This window comes from Phalacrocorax carbo, chromosome 2 (assembly GCF_963921805.1).
Source record: "Phalacrocorax carbo chromosome 2, bPhaCar2.1, whole genome shotgun sequence".
NCBI classification, from domain to species: domain Eukaryota; kingdom Metazoa; phylum Chordata; class Aves; order Suliformes; family Phalacrocoracidae; genus Phalacrocorax; species Phalacrocorax carbo.
Window position 1 is genome coordinate 71,207,238 of NC_087514.1, and position 20,645 is coordinate 71,227,882.

At 43.8% G+C, this 20,645-nt stretch overlaps 1 protein-coding gene across 11 annotated transcripts in view; it reads right to left on the bottom strand.

Moving 5' to 3' along the window:
• Positions 1-212: 212 nt before the first annotated feature.
• LOC104050949 (poly(rC)-binding protein 3) overlaps positions 213-20,645 on the bottom strand; it is a 512,398-nt gene continuing 491,965 nt past the window's right edge. For 4 of the 11 annotated variants that reach the window (XM_064443230.1, XM_064443231.1, XM_064443232.1 and 1 more), the window contains 5 exons: positions 18,574-18,630; positions 18,002-18,077; positions 16,128-16,180; positions 6,558-6,727; positions 214-769 (listed from right to left, as the gene is read on the bottom strand). In XM_064443230.1, the coding sequence (XP_064299300.1) occupies positions 421-769; positions 6,558-6,727; positions 16,128-16,180; positions 18,002-18,077; positions 18,574-18,630 (705 nt within the window). In that variant the 3' untranslated portion in view covers positions 214-420. The other 7 variants (XM_064443235.1, XM_064443233.1, XM_064443229.1 and 4 more) reach the window with 6 other exon arrangements.

Genomic DNA, 20,645 nt, shown 5'->3' on the forward strand with positions numbered 1-20,645 from the left:
TTCAAAGGGGTATAACTGTATTTACATGCCAGGCAGTATTGCCGGAGCAGGACCCTGTTGCCAAAATCTTGCCTCATTTATATTTTTCCTTTCTCGCCAGGTGTCTCCTTGCTGGGGTGGGGGCACCCTGCCATGCTGCGGGGCTGCCGCAGGGCCAGCTGCTGCAGGGCCAGCTGTGGCCACGGCCCCAGCGGAGGGACGGGGAAAGGCCCGGGGCTGGCGCCCGCCCGCTGTTGGAACTAGTTGGTAGGTGGTGCCCGGGTGTTAGTCGTTATGGAGAGCGGAAGACGACTTGAGTCGGCAACAGTTAACACTAGCAATTTAACAGAAAATAAAAGATGCCGTATTGTTTCCTTGATAACTAGGATCTACCACAGACTCTTGGTAGAGCTGGCAAAGCTTGCATTGTGTCTCATCCCTTCAATATGGAGCAAACTTCTGGCGGTCAGATTTCTTAACCCCGCTCGTCGAAGGAATTTTGGCAGTGTAAGCGGACAAACTCCCCGTGGCCCCCGCGGCGGCCGCGGCATTTAGTGCCAGGAGTGGGACAGTTTTCATGCCAAGCAGACTGGAGACAGGAACGGCATAGTGGGTGGTTGGCAGAGTTGGTAGGGGAGGGGGGGTACTGACGGTAACGGCGGAGGCGGCCGCCAGCACGGCCATGGAGGTGGGGGTGGAGGTAGGGGTGGCAGACTGAGAGAGGTTCATGTTGAGGTCAACAGGGGTCGTGACGGAAGCGGTCTGGGTGCTGACTTTAGCCATCTCTAAGCTGCAAACGAAGAGAGGAAGAGGAACAAACAGGTTGGGAGGGTCCAGCCAGGGCGGTGGGGCCAGGAGGAGAAGGAGGAGGAGGAGGAGGAGGAGGGAAGGACAGAGGGACGGCAACCACGAAAGGGCAGGATTAGATCGGTGGACGAGGGGGACAGACGAGAGGGAGGGAGAGGGGGAGAGAGAGAGAAAAAAAGGGAAAATGAGGGTCAAAGGAGGAACATGTTATGTGTTAAAGAAGAGAAATAACAAAAGGGTTTTTCATGATTTGATGGTGAAAACATTATTGAGACTCTAAAGTTATTTCCAAAAAAAAAAAAGAAAAAGAAAAAAAAAAAAAGGTTGGGGGTTTGCTAGTTCATTTTACATATGAAAAAAAGAAATTTAAGGAATGCAGGTAATGGCAAAAAGATGGAAAAAACCAAAACTTAAAATAAAACTTAAAATAACTATGAGGTTTACTCCCCAGCACTGATATGGTGAATTTCGCTTTTCAAAATTACGGTATTTTTGAAAGGGGGACGCGGGGGGTTTTGGTAATTTTTTCAATTTGGCAATTTTGTGGCATAAATAATACCCTTCATCATTTTGCTAGGATGAGAGGAGACTGAGCAATGATTTGCTGCTTCCATCTAAGGCATAAAGTTTTGTTTGGGGTTTTTGTTTTTTAGAAAGTTTTTTCATTTCATTCATTGTGAGGTCAATGTGCATTTTTCATATAAAACAAGCCTGATTAGCCAGTGTGTTCACTTCGATTTGTACTTTCCCAGACTTTTTTTAAATCACAACAAAAAAATTTATGCAATCTTATAAGGAAAACAGTAAAAAGGAAGACTAAAAAGCACCCCAGCTTCCACAGCAGCGCTAGCCTTTCTGAGCTTGTGGCAGTGGTTACAGTGAACATAAAAGAGCTTACCAGCTGACAGACAAGGAACTACATGGATACAAGATACACATCGTCAGACAGACCCCACCAGCACGAGGAAGTTCCGATTGACCCGCCCTCCGAGCCCAAGGCCATGACGGGCTCTTCGGAGGATGTAGGTATCAAACCACCTTCCCTTTAGTCTAATTCCACCCATCCGCAGGTAAGATGAGTTTGGCCCATGCACTTAGGCTTTTCTGTACGTTTTTACACAGTAAAATACAGTAATTCCAAGGATGTGTTGGATTTTTCACACGACAAAGTGTTTACCTAGCTAAATCCTCCCTTTGAGGTGTGTTGCAGCTTGTGCACTGCTGTTTGGGTTGGCAAACAACCTAAATACTAATTTCAGGATGCATTTTGCACGTGACCAGCTGGAAGGTATGGCAGTCTAGCATATAAATGGGACTGTGGGTTAGAAAATCTTTGCTAGCTACAGTTATACGTGTATTAATTCCAAGTTTGGGTTTGGTGGGGTTTTTTTTTTCAGTAATTACTAACTTGTCAGGCTCCTGGGCTTTCTCCTGCCGTGAGCTGAGGAGCTGCAGCAGCTTCTCCCTCCCAGAGCGGAATGCCCTGAGCAACCAGCCGGCTCTGCAGTGGACCTGTGTGGCAGAGGACCTGCCGTTTTCTTATCAAGTCCCATCAGGCCTGGGGGAAGCTTCCCAACGCAGGGTTTGTGCTGGTCCCTGTTGGCACTAGGGGGCTGGGCGTGCAGGGTTAGAGAGTAGCTATAGCCAGGCTCCTTCCCCAGGACAAGGGAGGGGAGCACCGTCGCCCTACTCCGGGCTTGGATGAGCCCCGCCTTGCCTCGCCCTAGGTTTACATGCAGGCTTGAGAATAACAGCCCCTGGTCTATTTGTTGTCAGAGAAAGGCAACAACTGGAAGGCCTGCCCTCTTTGTGCAAGGGCAAGGACGCCAGTGATGAACTAGCACTATATAGGGGGTGGGGATGTTGGACTAAAGCTTCCCAAAAAACTGCTGCTGAAGGTGAGTCTAAAGGCTACCCAAAGTGGGTCTGAGCCAGGAGAGGAGAGTGGAGGAGAGAGGGAAATGCTTAAGCACCAAGCTCCTCTCCTCTCTGCAAAAGAAAGAGGGCTCTTGGAGTATTAATGCCTCATCAGCTCTTGCTGGGAAATTGGAAGGTTCATGTCTTCTCTGAGGGGCTGGGAGGGCAAGTGGTAGTAGGAGGTAAAGCTTTGGTTTTCCTACCCGGTGGTGCTTATCTGTGCCTGTGGCTGAGCATCTCAGATTTTTTTCTAACCTCCACAGCGGAGTTGCTCTTTGCAGAGAGAAGAGCATCCTTACGCTGTTAGCTGTGCTACTTGCAATCTACTCGCACAGTGGGGTTTACATCAAGAAAACTTGTTTCTATCCACTGAAATGGTGGATCCAACGCCAGCGTGCATCCTCGACTTGGAGTGTAGGGGTTGCATGGTGAGACCTTAGTAGATTTTCAAAAACTCAGTTTATACAGTTAGAATTTTTTTTTACATTTCTGAGTCAGTTTTATTCTGGGAGGGAGGTATATAGAAAGATAATGCAAGTCTCAGTGTTTCAGTGACTCCAAATTTGCCTACCTCACATTTAACAAAACCAGAAAAACCCCTCCTACTGATGTGGATGCTATTTGAGCTTGAGCTTTCTCCTGCACCCACAGAATAGATCCCACAGGCTAAATGTTGCTGTTGGTAGCAGCCACTCAAACTCCCCGCCTCTGGTGTACTCACAGAGGTACAGTTAAAGCTCTAATTTGCCCTGCTTCACATTTATTACTGGTAGTAACACGTAAAGTGAAAGTAGATCAGGTTAGCTATGAGCTGTCCTGTGACAGCAGCCGTTTCCCAAACCAATTGTAGATGCAAGAAAATTGAATGTGAAAGCGGATGAGGCAGCCTTCATATAAAATTTCATGGTGCCAATTTTATGCTGTCCCTTTGAAGAACTACACTTTATGAATATATACACTGAAGCCCACATCCTGCAATACCCCAAAACTGGTGAAAGGAATAAAGCTCGAGCGTGGCTTTGGCGGTCCTGTTAGCTCTGTGAATGAACCTCTCATCAAAATGGCAGTAAAAAAATATCTTCAAGAAACTGCTCTTCAACAAGGAGAAAGTGCTGCTGGCTACAGTTCATTTACCATCCAAAGTCAGCTATTACACAGGAAACCTAAACTGCGGTTCATTCTTAATAAAAGCTAGAAGATGGAATTGGATCACGAAAATAGAGTTACTACAATGGAGACCAGTTAAAAGACAGAAGATTTTACAGGAACAAAAGACACTTCTACTGCAAACAAGCTGGGACACATTCTACTCGTACAGAGGTCAGCGCTCGGGTGATCAATACAGAATCAAAACAATACTTCAGAAAGATTTAAATCTCTGTCTTGATATTGTATCAATGTATTTATATATCTATAATTTAGAGTATATTATGTACATATTCAACACCAGATTGCAATAAAAGTCTTAAAACAACTCGATAAATTCTTCTATAGATGGCAACTTTGGTTGGAGGATAGTTTAAAGATACACACAGATTGTTTCAGGAATACGGTGGATAGCTTTTTCTTCCTTACATCTTATGCTGCTGTGAGACACTGATTTTTGCACAAATACTGTCCCTGGAAACTAAACCCACCTCACCCTGAATGCTTATATGGCTTTTACTTATTATAATTATTATTTTGACATACCAGACTATACCTTGGGCAGCCTAGGTACTGTACTCAGCTCTTCCCCACCATTGTGTATTTGACGCCAACATCTTTAATAAAGACGGCATTACTTGTGACAGTTTTAGAACTGACAGACACTGAAATTGGCTCCCAGCGTGCACAGGCAGCAGCAGCCTAGATCTGCCTCTCAAAACCTGCCCGAGCGCCTAAACCCCAGCTGGAGCAGTCCTCCCTCTTGCCTGAAAGCTTCTCAGCTCTTCCTCCAGTGCCACTGCGAGTTAGCACTGCTGCTGCGGGGGCACCTAACTGGACAGGAATTTCTCTTGTGAAAGGAGAAATCTGGAACAGTGTCACTTCTTAAAATGAAACAGCCACCTTAATGTCCTATGTTACCTTAGAGCTTAATTTATTACACATTACTTAAAGAGTCTTCATTTACAAATGAAGTCACTTCATCTAAATACAGTTTCAACACATGGTACATAATAATATATGATGGTTTATTGTAGATGATGGTAACAAATGACTTCTATCTAGAAATTCAGCAGGAAGAAAATATTTTGTTCCTGGGTTCACAGGGTATAGATAGAGTATCCGCGGTATATGACTGCTGAGAAGTTTTCTTCTTTGCAAAAGTATGTTAAAGGACCTCATATATTTCCCATTCCATCAAAAGAATCATTAAACAGTAATAAACAGAAGTGTGAGAGTTCACAGGATTTTCTAAAGTGAGTCAAACAGAGGTTTGGTCACTAGAGTTTCTGTCTCTGGTGAGCAGCTCACTGCAACGCCATTAATAAGTGCATTATTTTATTTGCATGCTTTAGCTGTCTTGAAGATCTTAAATTGTTATCTTCTGAGATCCAGATGCATGCCATATGGTGTTTGTGCAACTAAAAATGAAGGGGTCTATTCTCGTCTCGATGTGTGGGGAATCCCTGAACACCAAGAGAAGAACATATCCTTAAGGGTTAAAGGAGGGAACACATTTTTATTTGATTACAGGGCTTACGGAAGTGACTTATATTTGCTACAAAAAAATATAAATCAAAAGATCTGTAGGCTGTTTTAGAGTTCTGGAAGCAACTTATCTTAGGCTTCACAACACCACCCCTCAATATATCTTTTCCTAGGAAACGACTTTCAAACTGAATTATAAAAAGTAATGTTTTTGTTTGTTGTAACACAAAGCTACACAAACCTCCTTTTCCTCCATTAAGACATTTACAGGGGCTTGCAGGTGTGCACTACAGAACTGGGCTGGAGGGGAGGTTGGACCGTAGGAGACTGTAGACCTGCTATGACTACAGCACCTCACTATATAAATCACATACTTTCTACTACCTTAATAGCAAACATAGTTAAACATAAAGCTTGATTCATATCGCAGTATTTTTTTTTTTGGGGGGGGGGGGAGGACACAAAAAAAGGCAATAAAATATGTAGATACTCCCCCTCCCTGCAATATATTGCCTTGATCCACCATTTACAAGTAGATCTATGAGACAGCACCATATCCATTGCACTACCGTCTCAGGATAATCACAAATAAAGGTGGCTATCAATTTTAATATTTTTCTAAATAACCATATCCAAACTGATAGAGATTTAAGCCAACTCAATGGCTTAGCTAAACAGCCAGTGCTTTCATTAATTCTGGCACTGAGAAGTGGAGAAGCAGTTAGTCTCACCCCGCCTCATTAGGGAATGCTTTTAATAAATAAATCCCACACCCCTTTAGCAACCAAATGTCAGTTTAGTATCAACCCTGAATGGCAATTTCCAGTTAAATTAAATCTGTTTTGCAATCTGTTTCACTATATTTGCTATTTAGGACAGTAAAATGGGTCTGTGAAAAGTATTTTCTTCTAAAGAATGTGTGATTGTCATTTAATATATCCACCTATGTTTTAGGTGGGAGCCAATGTGAGTATTCAGACTTTTCAGCTTTTGTCATTCAACATGTATCTGGAATTGCACCAGATTAAGCTGGTTTCCATACAAACCAACAGCAAACACAGGTTCTAATGATACAGGCTTTACAAATCATTAGGAATTGAATAATGCTATGCAAAATGGACACTGCAAAGCAACTTTCTGGATCTATCCAGGACAGACATTTGCTGGAGAGCACGCAGAGCAATCTCGCAGAAGCATTATCACTTACAAAGCAAACTTACCTTGCATTAATGAGGTACTGTGCTAAGCTGATGTTTGCAGGGGATCCTGTGATTGTAACTTGTCGTTCTGCGGAGCCTTCTGTGGCATTAGCAATCTTGATCTGCGCTCCTGACATCTGCCTGATTTCATTTATCTTACTGCCTTGTCTGCCAATAATGCAGCCTATTAACTGGAGCGGGACAAAGACCGAGATTAGTGCCACAGACACAAGCAAAAACCACTTAACTGCAATTTGTAGTATTGATAAAAACATGGTTATGAAAGACTCAGTATCAAAACAGAAGATTTTTGCTGTGCTGTTTGGAAGGAATAACTAGCACGGTCTATTGGCTCTATGGTCATACGTCTCTAAATCACATTTTGCTGCTACATGGCTATCGGCTCAATAGCAGATTATTTAGCTGTCTTCTGTGGCAGAAAACGACAGCGTGCTGTGGTGCTGATGAATGCAGAAACACAGCCCAGCCTGACTTGCCAGTGGCAGCAGCAAGCCAAGAACAGCAGCTGGAATTCAGGCTGACCAGCCGCTGGGCGGCTTTGCACCGTTCCAGCGCATCCTCTAGCCCTAGACCTCCCTGAGCACACGTGGTCCTTGCTAAGCCAGGTACTGCGCTATTAAAGTCAGTGGGATTTACAGCTCTGTAACTGCAGACAGAAGCAGGTGTAGGAAAAGACTGACATTTGTCTGCGTGCCTTTACAGAAACTTACCAAAACTCGTATGTCATTAATAGAATTGAGCCTGCATTTTGTGTGTGAGTCCCTAGATCCCCTCAACTCTTTTAGTAAAACTGCACTGGTGTTATCTTCAATTAACAGTGTTTTAAAAGTTGTTTAAGTGCTCTTGGTGGAGTCACAAGCTTTTGGAATGGTGTACAAGACCTCGAGGAAGTGTTTAGCAGCAGACGTTGCAGCGGGGGTAAGGGAGTGTGCTCACTGTGCCGGGGTGTTGCTCCTACAGCACAGGGAGCCCCCAAGAGCAAGTAGGCACCAAGCCAGCAGCTGAGGATGAGATGTTTTGGCTTCTGCAAGGGTGAGGAGTGGGTCACTTTTTTTTAAGGAAAGATGGGTGCTGAGAAGCTCAGCAATGGCCAGAAAGGGTAGAAAATGGAAACTTTGCTCTACAGGTCTGTTGACACTGGGATGATGTTGCCAGTCTGGCAGGAGGATGTACCAAGATGCAGAGACTGCCTTCCCTTCCCACCCTTCCCGCTGCTTCAGGCCCTGATGTGTCACCCTTTCTGGTACTATAGTACCTGGAGTATCCTGGCAGAAACAGATTCATATTGTCCAGACATTTTATCGAAAGAACCTCCTCTCCCCACACCAGAATAATCCTTGCTTCATGCTCAGGGGCAAGCAGAAAGCCAAAGCGTGTACCTGGGTAGCCAAAACAGAGACCAAGCACAAGAGGAGTACTCACACGGGGGAAGAAAGGAGATTTCAGGAAACACAGGTTCCTGTCCTGTTCAAAGATGAGGGCCTCGCTGAGCTCCCCCTCCTTATCCTGAGGCCCTGGCTTAGTGTGTGACTGCACGTGCCAGTGCAGAGGGCCTATGTGAGCTTCATCGGGAAGCCTCTAGCCTGTCTCTGTGCCTGCATATGCTAGCTGGTAGCAGCACAGGGATCCCTACGTGTCCGCTTCCTGCACTTCAGTCTCACTGGCCTCCACGGTCCGCAGGTAGCGAAGGTGAAGCAGGAGAGAAGAGCACGCAGAGCACAGGGGGTAGCACCAGAGCCAGCCAGTGGTGGCTTTTTTTTTAATCAGAGTATGGCATCAGTATGAGGAAAGCAAAGGCAGTCCTATGAGAGCATCATTGTACAGCAAAACTGGCAGGTCTAGATCCACTCTTATCTGTCAAAACCTGGTAATGGATTTCCATAATATTGGTCTCATTAATCGACTGCATGCCATAATGTAGGTATAATTTACCCAAATCTGGTCAGAAGCTTCACTACTGCAGAAGCAGAATGGAGCACAGAGCAGGGAAAAACCTTGGGTTGTCTTTACTAGACTACTAGCCAGAGTTGTGCCCCCAGGTATCAGGGTGGCTTGAAATGGCCAACAGGAGTGGAAGCTGTCAGTTATTTCCTTCTGCCACAACTAGCATCTAACTGGTTTTGCAATGATGATCTTGAGGCAACCGGTCAAGAATCCGTCTGTTGCTACTGATGATCTTATGAAGCAATGACCAGAGTTTAGACTGTGCAGCAGCTGTTACGGTGCCTGTCACATCTTCAGATTCCTCTGATACTTCTCACATAATGTGCAGATCTGAATATGCTTGTGGTTGCTTTAATAATACGTCCTAAGTGTCAACAGGAAATTGTAGACTGTACATATTCCCTCCATCTAAAGCAGAAGGATGGAAAGCTGATAAAATTACTTGGTGTAAAAAACATGCAAAAATATATTACTTAGAAGAATTTCAAGCAGTCCAGTCCACAGGCGTGGTTGTCATTGTGGCATTCAAAGCAGAACTGCATGCGGCTGCTGTGTCTTCAGACATGTTGTGAGACATAGTCTTACATGTCTGGTTCACCACCTCTGAGAAGGCACTTGCCAGGTCGCTCAGGACGCTGCCACTTGCACATGCTGGGGGTCCTCTAAAGAGGCTTGTAAGACAGGTGGGTCAGTAGAAAGTATTTGCAGTCTCCTAGCTGACTTCAAGTTAGGTAGTGAGGATTCAGTCCAGCCTGGTCAAGGATATTGGTGATGCAAGCATCTGGAAGAGGGGTTTGGTAACCTTCGTACTGAAGCTCTCCGAAGTCATCCTTTGTTGCTGTGACAACGAGCCGCTTGAACATGCTCTGCAAGCTGTGACATGACCTGCAGCTCACGCAGAATACACTTCTCCATTTGCCATGCAGGAAGGACAGTAGTGCTGGGGTGCTTGGGCTCTCTCTGGGGTGCCTATGCCATTGTGTGTTACTTAATGATGAAATTTGTGCAGTATCTGAATTTGCAAGAGATGACGGGTTCTAGAAGGTGTTCAAGGGAATGGTTTTAATCTACAAGGCTTTGATCAATCAGACCATGGACATTAGATTTTACATAAAACCATCTGTCCTGCCCTGCTTTGAGATGAAGCCATGTCAAACTGCAACCAAACACGCATCTCTTTTCAAGCCTGACCTTTCTAACACCGTCTGCTGCCCCCCATCATTCTGTAGCTGGCCATTTCACATGAGTTGGCAGGCTATGTGTAATTCAGTCCCACGAAGTCCCTCACCACAAAGGTAAGCTTCCCAGACTTTGAAAGTTGCTACCTTGCATGCAATGCTGCGTGTTTCACAGACATGGGTTCGCTTCTTTTCCAAGCTCAGCAGACAGAGTTAGTGTGGAGGGAGTGTGGAGGGCAGTAAACATATAGCCATTTTCACAGACTTTAGGTGCTGCATTATTTTTGATGCTCACTTGCTTGCTCAACATACAGTGAGCCTTACTGTCACTTATGGAATAAATCAAGAGGAAATTCTCCAGAAACTAAGTGATAAAGCTGGCCCATGTGAAAGAGGAGCCAAACCTGCTATAGACTACACCAAGCCTACCATGCACTATAGTATAATACATATACTATAAATATATACATGTATAATATATATAATACAAACACACACACATATATGTGGATGTATACGCATATATATTTCAGCTCTCTCAAGACTTGAGCAGAACAGCTGAGAGCAGATGTGCACCTAGCCCAGCAGCCTGCTGCCTCTGATTGTGGCAGTAGTACAGACTTACAAAAAAAAAAGGATAGAAACAGTGTGAGAGGTATAAAACAAAGTTCCCATTGGTACCCCAAATTCCCACCTAAGGCTTACAGACTACATGAGTAGCAGCTGGTATCTCTGTCTTCATGCTCAATAGTTCCTGTGTCTGACAATTTCTTTTTGAACCCGTTTCTCTTTCTGCTGTCCCAGAAAGGCCATAGAAGTGACCTGCAAAGCTAGCTCGTGTGTTGTGTGCAAGTACCACCATTTGTCCACATACCTCAAAATTTCAGCTGATGTCCCCTCCTTCTTGGATTATGAGCACCATGGAAAAACTAGTCCCTTTCCACTTTTTCTACACTACTTCTCTCCCTACCTCAGTGTACCTCATTTCTCCTCATGCAAAAAAACACCAAACCCAAACACACCAGTCCCACCTATAATGTGAATTCCACTTTTTGCCTGCTTTCAGTTTTACTCTGTGCTTCAGTAAAGTTCTGCTCATACCAATGTAAACAGGACTGCATCAGAAGTCTGGACTCTTAAAGGGTGCGACTGGAAGGTCTACTGTGATTCCTCCTGCCCAAACTCTTGATGCTGATAGTTTCTCCCAATACACTATGCCATCTCTGTTTTTTTTCCTCCCCATAATGCTAAATATAAATGCTAAATATATATATATACACACACACACTTTTTCTCCATAACGCTAAAGTCACTGCCAGAGCCTAATAATAACAACAGCTTTCTGCTGGGTGTTTCCTACAGGTTTTTTCTGCTATGTCCATCACACTGCAGTACTTCTGTGCAGCACTGGGAGCAATCAGACTTTTAGTTTTTGGTTTATTATCCAAGTCCAATGCAGAGTATTGCTTGTCACAGGAAGTGGCACGGAGCTCACTTTCATTTTAAATACAGGTAAAAAGGGTCAGGGAAGTAGCCTCTGCAACTTGCTATCCACAGTCTGGAGCAGTGGGGTTGACCACAGGTAGACGTGGTTCTCCTTGGTTCCCTGCTGCCAACCCAGAATAAGGCCGTTGGCTTTGTCAAAGCCTCTGCATTAGTTGAGCAAGCAGGTGCTCATTGTGAAGGAGCCTCTTCAATCACCTTTCATAAGATAGAGGCTTTCTTAGTTCCAGGTTTTGGTTAGGTTTTTTTTTTTTCATTAGAAATTCCAGGGCAGAGTATTCTGTAGGGAGAAAAAAAAATCTCTTGAGGTATGATTACGGTTCTTTACAGACTTACTGCAAGGCCTGGAAAGAGATGCTTAAAGATTCTGTGCCTCTTAAAAACCAATAATAATAATACTAGTACTAATAATAAACTTCACTTTCCTTGCCAGGAGAATGAGAAATCTGGACTATAACAATCTCATAGGTTTTGCAAGGAGGTGAACAGCAAACTGAGAAAATATTTTCAGAAATGAGCCTTCTTATTACTTGTTTTGTAACCCAAACGACTCTGCAGATTTGTGTGTGTTTCAATTTATTGAGGGCCCAACGTCAGTTCACATCCTGTTCCCTAAACAGAGCAGTAGGTGGTTCTGGAGGGACTTACTTTTCCTGCTCAGAAGTGTTTGTTCCACCAAACATGTCACACTGCTTCTGATGGATATTAAGCCTGTGAAATCTCTCTACTGATTCTTGACCTCATGTGGACAGGTCTCCTGGAGGAATCAATTGCTATTTTCTTAGCTTAAGGGAACACAAAAACCAGGCCATGTTCAAACATATCAAAAGGATTAAAAATGACTTTTTTGATAACACACCTCCTTAAACATGCTTAGCCGACAGAATGTGATTATTTCTGTATTTTTGCTCTGGACATTATCTCTATTACATAGGAGGTTCAGAGCAGTAAGGTTAACTTGTTGAGGTTGAATCCACAGGTCCCTTGCTTTCAGTAGAAGTGCTTTGGCTTACACTACTGCAGGACCTTTCCCAGCACATTTTGTGTGTGTTATTAAGTCTTCACCTAACCATTACTTTTAAACCCTCTCACGCAACTCTGAAGTTTCTGACCCAGGGTTGGGCTTAGCCAGCAGCTTAGTTTTATAAGAACATGGCACTTGGACTCTTCTGGGAGAGGGCTGTAGGGAGGGCGAGGTGCACTTTTCCTGTAATGTGTAGGTGGTGGGTGGCCTTGCTGGAAGTCACAGCTAGGGTTGGACACTGCCCTTATGTTCTCCTTTAGGGCTTGCGCTGGTTCTCCCCTCCACAGGCGATAGACTGGGGATCTGCAAAGATGAGCGCTCAGTCCCCCCAGTGACTGCTGGTGGAAGTGGCAGTGCCACGTGGATCTCCCTGGAGCATCATGGGGAGCCGAGGCTGGATTTCACTGTGGGCTGCTCTGAGAGCATTTTGCACATGTATGCCCCCCTCCATCGTTTGCAGGGAAGTCCTTCTGGCTCCATGCGGGAATAAAGGCAGTTCTCCAGTATGCCATTTCCAACTTGGATGGATTGACATTTCTGTTTCTATGGAGTATTGATCAGATTTACAGCTTTCTTAAAAATGTTCTTGGTGTTTTCTGAGGGGGAAGTTGTCTTCCTGTTACTTGCCTCTGCCTCTCTCTCCCACATATATGCAAAATATGCATAAATTTTAATAAGACAGGCTTTTGTTAATTTACTCTCAATTGACATTTTGGGGGATTGGATTGTGAAATCTCGCTCCCTACAACTATCTGAAGGGAGGTTGTAGTGAGGTGGGTGTTGGTCTCTTCTCCCCAGTCACTAGCGATAGGATGAGAGGAAATGGCTTCAAGCTGCATCAGGGAGGTTTAGATTGGATATTAGGAAAAATTTCTTTACTGAAAGAGTGGTCAGGCACTGGAACAGGCTGCCCAGAGAGGTGGTGGAGTCGCCATCCCTGGAGGTATTTCAAAAAACCCTGTATACATGGCACTTCAGGGCGTGGTTTGGAAGACATGGTGGTGCTGGGCTGATGGTTGGACTTGATGATCCTAGAGGTCTTTTCCAACTTTAATGATTCTATAATTCTGTCTTAAGACACCTATTATATGACCAATCAGCTACACCCAGGGACACCATCTCCTCCATTCCCTTAAGGACCTGCCACTGTTAATGCTACTTTATTCTGGGATTTATGTGAAACACAATTACATAAACAAGTGGTTTTGATGAGGAAAAGGAGATACTAGATAAGGATCAAAGTGACTTCTGAGAAGGACCAGTAGAAATGTCCTCTCTCTTCTCTTTTTGGAGATATTCAGAAGTTAGAAAGGCAAATTCAGAACCCATAAAGGCAAATCTTCTGAATACATTATTTGGAAAGGAAGATTCGGCTTTTAGCACCTGGAAAATAACTTTCTGTAAAATGCATTTCTTTGTTATCCGGTATCTCTTTGTTATTGAGCAACAGGTTAGTTACAATTATCAGCATACTGTATGAAGAAAGCAGCATGATGTTGTTACAGGAATCATTAATAACAGGAAAAAAATTCTGTCACTGCCAGACAGGGAATGAGCAAAATGTATTTTAATAGGAAGCCCTGCAAATTGTAAATGGCTATTATTATTTACTTTCTGTAGACTAGGCTGAAGTCTGAGCTCCTTATTCTCTTTTTATCTGATTTTGCTCCATCAGATTCTTACTGAGGCTTTGACTTTATGTGCTTATCATTATCTTGTTTTTAAAAAATAAGTGCAGCACATGTAGATATACACTGACTTCTCTGGTAGCTGCAGAGCGTCTAGATATTTCCAAGTCTCACGTTCTTCTCCTGCGCTGGACTTTTGCATGCATAAATATATATGACAAGAAAGCCGGGGGACTCATGCAGCACAGGGGATCCCTGGAGTTGGGGCAGGCAGGGGACTGGCCATGTGCAGCCTCAGGGCTGCACCACAGCCCCATGCCAGAGCCTGCAGATTCCTTCCCCTTCAACCAGATATAAAATCGCCGTGCCGCACCAACTGTCCATCTGTCAAAACTGGGACTAGGAGATGCTTATCGGGAAAGTGAAGTCAAATTACGCACGTGGGCTTTGCTGCACAACTGCTGTTGCTTATCCCTCCCTGACCTCCCTCCGTGCACAGGTTCTGACTGACAGGACATATCTGAAACATGGGTGCTGGCACCTCCTCACCCTGCTCCCTCTCTGCCCCATATCCCTCCGTCTCCCTCATCTCCTAATTTTTGGCACTGGGCTGCCCGGAGAGCAGCCTTGCTGCAGCAGTGATGGGGCTGCGGGACACCGGTATGCATGGTTACGCCGGGAGACCCCACAGATGGAACCCTCCTGCTGCTGCAGCCCTAGAACAGCCTGGCAGGGCACTGCTGACAGCCCAGGGCACGGGCAGAGCGAACGCCTTGGGGAGACACATGGGGAAACTGCTTTTCCCCCTGCAAAATTCCCAAGCGGCCCCTGATGCCCGACAGGACAGGAGAGCCCTTCTTGCCCTCTGTGCTGGCACTGCAGCACCAGGTGCACGCACACACACGCACGCACGCATGCACACGCAGTGCATGTGGGCAGCACTAATGTCTTTCAGTCCCTTAATGAACACCTTATCACCATATGAACATCAGAACTCCCTTTCACCACCAGTAGAGCCCCTGCAGGCTGTTTCTAAACCTAACCCCATTTTGGCCTTGGATTTGCTCCTTTAGCAAGAACAGCAAGACACACACTGTGCAGCCAGAAAAAGTCTTCTACTAGCAAGGATGTGTTTGCTTTTCAGAGGATAGTGCTGAGCCAGGGCATTTAATACCTCCTGGATGAGAAACTTTATATTAGTTTTCTGCTACACTACAGGACACAAGGCCAACTTTCTCCTTCTCTTTCTCCGCTATGAACCCTGAAAGAAGTCAGAAGAGTGACCTTGGATTTATATCACCGATGGCAAGAGTAGCATCTGCCTGAAAGTGAGATTAAAAAACTTGCACTGTAGGGATAAACAGGGTGCTCCCATAAATTCTCAAAATACAATAAATTGCATAGTAAAGTAGGTACTGATAAATCACCAGGGCATCTTTTACGTAACACAAAACTTACAAAACTACAGCACTCACACCTTCGCTTCTTTGTCACTCTGTATTTTTTCTTACTGTAAATCGTTGCCACTGAGTTTAATAGGGCTTACACAATACTGTAAGTATCTCTTAAGTAATATAATTGCTATTTGTGATCTCACTCATGCCTGAAATCTTTTTTTACTGGAGGGGAAATCTTGCATTTTCCAGGTGGCTCATTTGTAATGAAAACTGAAACCTCCCCCCTCCCTGCCTTGTTTGCAATGAATGTGAATAAAACGGGAAGGCATTTTTATATGACACACAGCGTATCAGTTGGGCACTTTCAGTAGCCGTTTTACGATTCAGCACCGTATTGCTCATGGAGGCTGGGTCTGTTGACCACAGCTGGTCCAGAGCTGCTGGAGCAGGAATGTTTTTAGCCCTTGTTTTTCAAATAAACCCTTATATTGCACCTTTATATAACTAAAGTAGCTTTTTTTTGCTCAGGAAAAATGCAGTCTCAGGTAAGTGCGGGGTGCAGCGGAGACTGGCACAGCACAAGCCGTTGTGGTACAAGCTCTCCTCTCCCTGGCATGGAGGACTCCGGCCCAATGCACAGCACAGAGGGCTGTACATTTTTCCATATCCTTTAGCCCTTCTACTGAGACCAGCCGTGCTAGTGCCACCTGAGAGTGCCACCTGCTGCTTCTGTCCAGCATTTCCCTAACCCCTCATACCCCCTCCCCAACAGACTAAATGCTGTACAGTTTGTTCTGGGGACTAGTGTTTACAAATCAGCCAAAGAAGAGAGGTTTCCCCTCGCATGGCAGAGGAGTGAGAGAAGAGAAAGTGATACTGACTATTGGTCCACTTACATCATTGGGAATAGTAAGTTCATGGGAACTGGTTGGAGTAGTGGCATCCAGTCCTATTCAGGGGACAGAGGGAAAATGTTACGCCAGTTGTTTGCAAGAAGGGCAAGACACAATAAATGATATTTTAAAGAAGGAAACATACAGATAGAAGGAAAAAAAGAGAGAGGAGCAAGGAAAAATAGAGAACTGCTAGCGAAACAGAAAAGAAAGCAAGAGATGCAAAACTCAGAGGGCTGGACTAGTTTTAAATCAGTCTTATTTTAATTAACCTTTAACCCACCAAAGCAACAAATGTCACATGAGATTCCACAGGGTCATAAAAAGCTTCTACAAAATGAAGGCTTTCCCCTAAAATTAGTCTCTGAAGTTTGTTCTAAACACATCAATTGAGAAGTTAATGGATGGCTGAAATTTGACCTGTCTACCAGGAGTTCTAGAATACGGAAAATAGAAGTGGGAGTCAAATGAACAATTAGCAGAACAAAATACATAGATATGAAAAAGAAAAATTAATAAACGAACATAAGGATGAGGAAATCAACCTAGGAACATTTTGAAATTATATGTGGGATTAGTTGCCGAAGTAATGTTTGGAAGGGTAATTTTTGAAGGGGAATGTACAAAATAGTCTAAGCTGCATACATTTGTTTGTAAATTGGGTGGACAAAAGGAAAATGCTCAGGAAAAATGGAATTATTGATCTAACACACAGTAACATTACAGAAACATACATCTCACAAATATAACCAGGGGAAGATTAAGGAGCAGCATGTTAATGACAAGAATAAGGAAAATACAAAGCTAGGAAAGGCAGTTTAGTATGACTTGTAGATATTTTATCAGATACATCATGAAGAAACAAACATATATTTTGGACGTCATGTCTCTTTCTCTCCTCTAGCTCTTTTTGGTGTTTATTGTTATTATTATTATTATTATAATCTGCAAAGACATGCCCAAAATACTCATTTCCAACTAGAAAAGATGGAATAGAAATAGTCTTACAAAAAGGTGACTCACCTCCATTTTACTTATGTTTACAGTCAAGAGATGCATATGCTTATTTTCCATTGAATATAGAACAATCAAGTTCCTCACAGAATTTGATGTATTTGATAAAATGTTATTTGCCGTACAAAGCATGTACCAGTACATATGTACTTCGGGTTTGTGTAGTTCTTAGATGCCTAGCGTGTATGTAGTGAAGTACAGTAAAAATTATTTATTGCAGGGTTAGCTGACCTCTCGCTCTTGAATCAAGAATACAGCTTCAGCTTTAATAAGTATGGACCAAATTTGCAGACCTTAATTTACGGAAATTTCCATTGCATTTTGTAGCTATATCTATGTATCTCATAGGAAAAGAGGTATTTGTCCCAGCAGTGATGATTACAGGTGCTCTCAAGGCTTTTGGCTCTGCAAGGAATGCGAGTTTCAGCGTGCCGTGATTTCTTTAATCAGTATTTCTGTACCATGATTACATCCTGTTTTCCTGCGTTTGTTTCTTTCTGAACCATGTTACCAAACTGGAAATTTGACAAGATGCACGCCCAAGTACTTCACTCAGGACCAACTGGTACATACTGTGTGGTCCATAATAACTTCACAAGGGCTGAAGAAAAGAAACTCAGGGCTTTTAGCCAGTGGCACAAATAAAGCGGTTTTGATTAAATAAATGTAACAAACAAAGCATGTTTTAGTAATGATGAAAGGAACTTTAACAGAGGCAAGGGTGGGGGGAAGAACAGAGATTAACGTGTAAAAACAGAAGGATCACTGGTCATTGACCACATTTATTATTAAAATGATGTAATGACCACGGGAAACAAAGCTGTTAAGAAGAAGGACATCCCCAGGGGGTCATGGGTACGTACCAGGGAAACCAGGGGTGGTCTGCCCAAGGGGAGTAAAGGGGGGATGCTGCATAGCCAACTGGTGAAGCTTGGTCAACTGCAGGGCAGGATGGGAAATTAGAACTAACCAATCAAATGGAATTATTTCAGAGCAGAGAAACCATCTTATGTGTTCTAAAACTGGATTAATTAAAATTATATTGGAAAAACAAAAAGGTTTAATCATTCATTCTAATCTACCGTAGAGAAAAAAACAAAAACCAAACAACCCAAACTGGTTATAAATGACATCTCTACTGTTATTACATGTAATGGCTATTGTTAATATTAACTAATTACTGTAGAATTACATATTAAAAGAACTCAAATATATCACATGCAAAGAAAGACCAAGATAACTGTCATTTGTTCCTGGGCCATTGTACTTTCTAGCAATTATTACAAAATGTAAGAGATGCAGCTGAGCTAACACGTGGCTCTACAGTGTGTTGTTCAGAAAGGTGTCCTTAGGCCATATCTTTATTGCTAACTGTAGAAAGCAAATGTTGCCCAGAACAAATAGGAGGGAGAGGAAGAAAAAGGTAGTAATTTACATGCGCAGGACTCACGTCTGGATGAGGGATGGCATACTGCCCCTGAATCGTGAACGCCTGAAAACAACAAGCACAGTTAAGACACAGGTCAGTCAGGTGGGACAAGCAGTCTCCCTGTTTTCATCAGAAAAGCTCCTCCTGGCTCCCCAGGGGAATGCGACCCACACCGCTTTCAATGCTGACCGAAGCTTAATTGTCTTGTGCTGCTTGATTACACTTGGCGTGGGGCAGGAAGACCCTGGTCAGACTGCCTGCACACCCCTTGCAAGCAGGGGATGCCAACTGCCACTGCCTGAGCTCTGGTGACCCTGCTCCTCAGGACCGCTCTTCAGCCCAGCTCTGTCTGCTGGGAGCAGAGCTGGGGACACCGTGGGGGCTGAGGAGCTTGTGGGGTGGCCCCTTCCAAAACCACGTGAGAGAGGAGGGATACAGTGGCATGTCTGGCACTAGTTAGCATGACCCTTCGTCTCTCCTGCTGACTCTGTTTAACTCTCCGTAATGGCCTACAAAGAAAGAACTATAGAGAGTTTATAATTTTCTATTATATCCTGTAGGGCTTTTCTGAATGCAATGGCATGTCAGAAAAATTTTAATGTGCTTGTTCTTAGATAGAAAGGAAAGCAGAAGGACAAATTATAGCATATAAATATTTGTAGTGGGAAAATTATAAACAGGAACAGAGCTGATTAGCTTAGTTTTTGCAAAATGCTTGTTAGACAAAAGGCCTCTTAGAAGGTAATGAATCCTCTGCAAATGATAAAACAATTCATTTAATGGAGTTCGGATATTAAAACCTTTAATGCCCCAACTGCTTAATGCACATTTCTGCAGCAGAATTTCCCTTCTGGAGAAGGAACGTTTCATTTAGTTTTTAAATTAGTTATAAAGCAAGGCTGCAATCCGGCAAACACTATGCACATGAGCAGTTTTCAGGCAGAAGTGTGTGTGACAGGGCCTAATTGGGTGCTCATGGGCATACATACTCACAAGCATCTACCGGGGATGACCATTACAGATGGCTTATAGGTGACAAGAAAAGGTTCCAGTTCACCAAAACAGGGGCTCACTGCTGTCAGTGGCTCATAAGCAAGCACATATTCAAGCAAGCAAAGCATGTGTTTAGGTGTTTTACCAAATGAGGACAACCTTAAGGAGATGCTACACTGCTTTGCTGAGTCGGGGCTCTGTGCGTAGCCAAGCACAGGAGCAGCCTCGGGGAGGTTATAGCTGGAAATGGCGCTGGGCTGGGGCTTAGGTCCATGAGCAAACAGCGAGTCTGGAAACCACGCTTTGGCCTCTGAGCCTCGGTGCTCAATCACAAGTGTCCTTTCTCATCTTGGTTTTGCTTCAAACCCAGCTGACAGAACACCTTTTACATGGGTGCTTGGGAAGCAGCGGTCTGCAAACCAGCAAGAGACTACTGCAAAAAAATCACCAGCGAACCTAATAGAAGTCACCCCTTTCCTCATGACTCCGCGTCCTCATACTTCCACATATACATACGAGGAAGCAAACAAACTGGAGAAATAACAAAAATAATGAACAGTCAGAGCTTAGACTGGCTTTTATTTGGTTCTCAGTGAAAACCATGATGACAGCATGGACAAGACGGATCTTCTATTTTCTTTCCCAGTTGTTTTTTTTTTTTTAAAAAGGCTCTTCATTTCTTAGGCTTCCAAAAGGTCATTTGATTGATTTAGGTTGAGAAAAACTGTCTTTGACCGCTTCACCCCTTGCCAGAGGAACTGTGCCCTTCTGTGGCCGAGGCATACTAAGCACAAGCCGGGTAGAGGCTACTGACACATCTGTACTGTCATGTTTCACTAAGGACATGAGCTAAGGGTCTGCTTCCATCAAAGTCAAGGGCAACTTTTCTACTGACACACTGACATTAGTAACAGCAGGAATGACCTGGTCTACAAATCTTCCTCAACTTAAACCATAAAACTGCTACGAGACATAAACGCTGTACAGCAATGTAGCACAGTGGGTAGAAATTTTCACTTTGTTTCTATCAGGCAGCAGTGCTGGATTATTTTTTTCCTTTTTAACCACTGCATATGCTAAATATT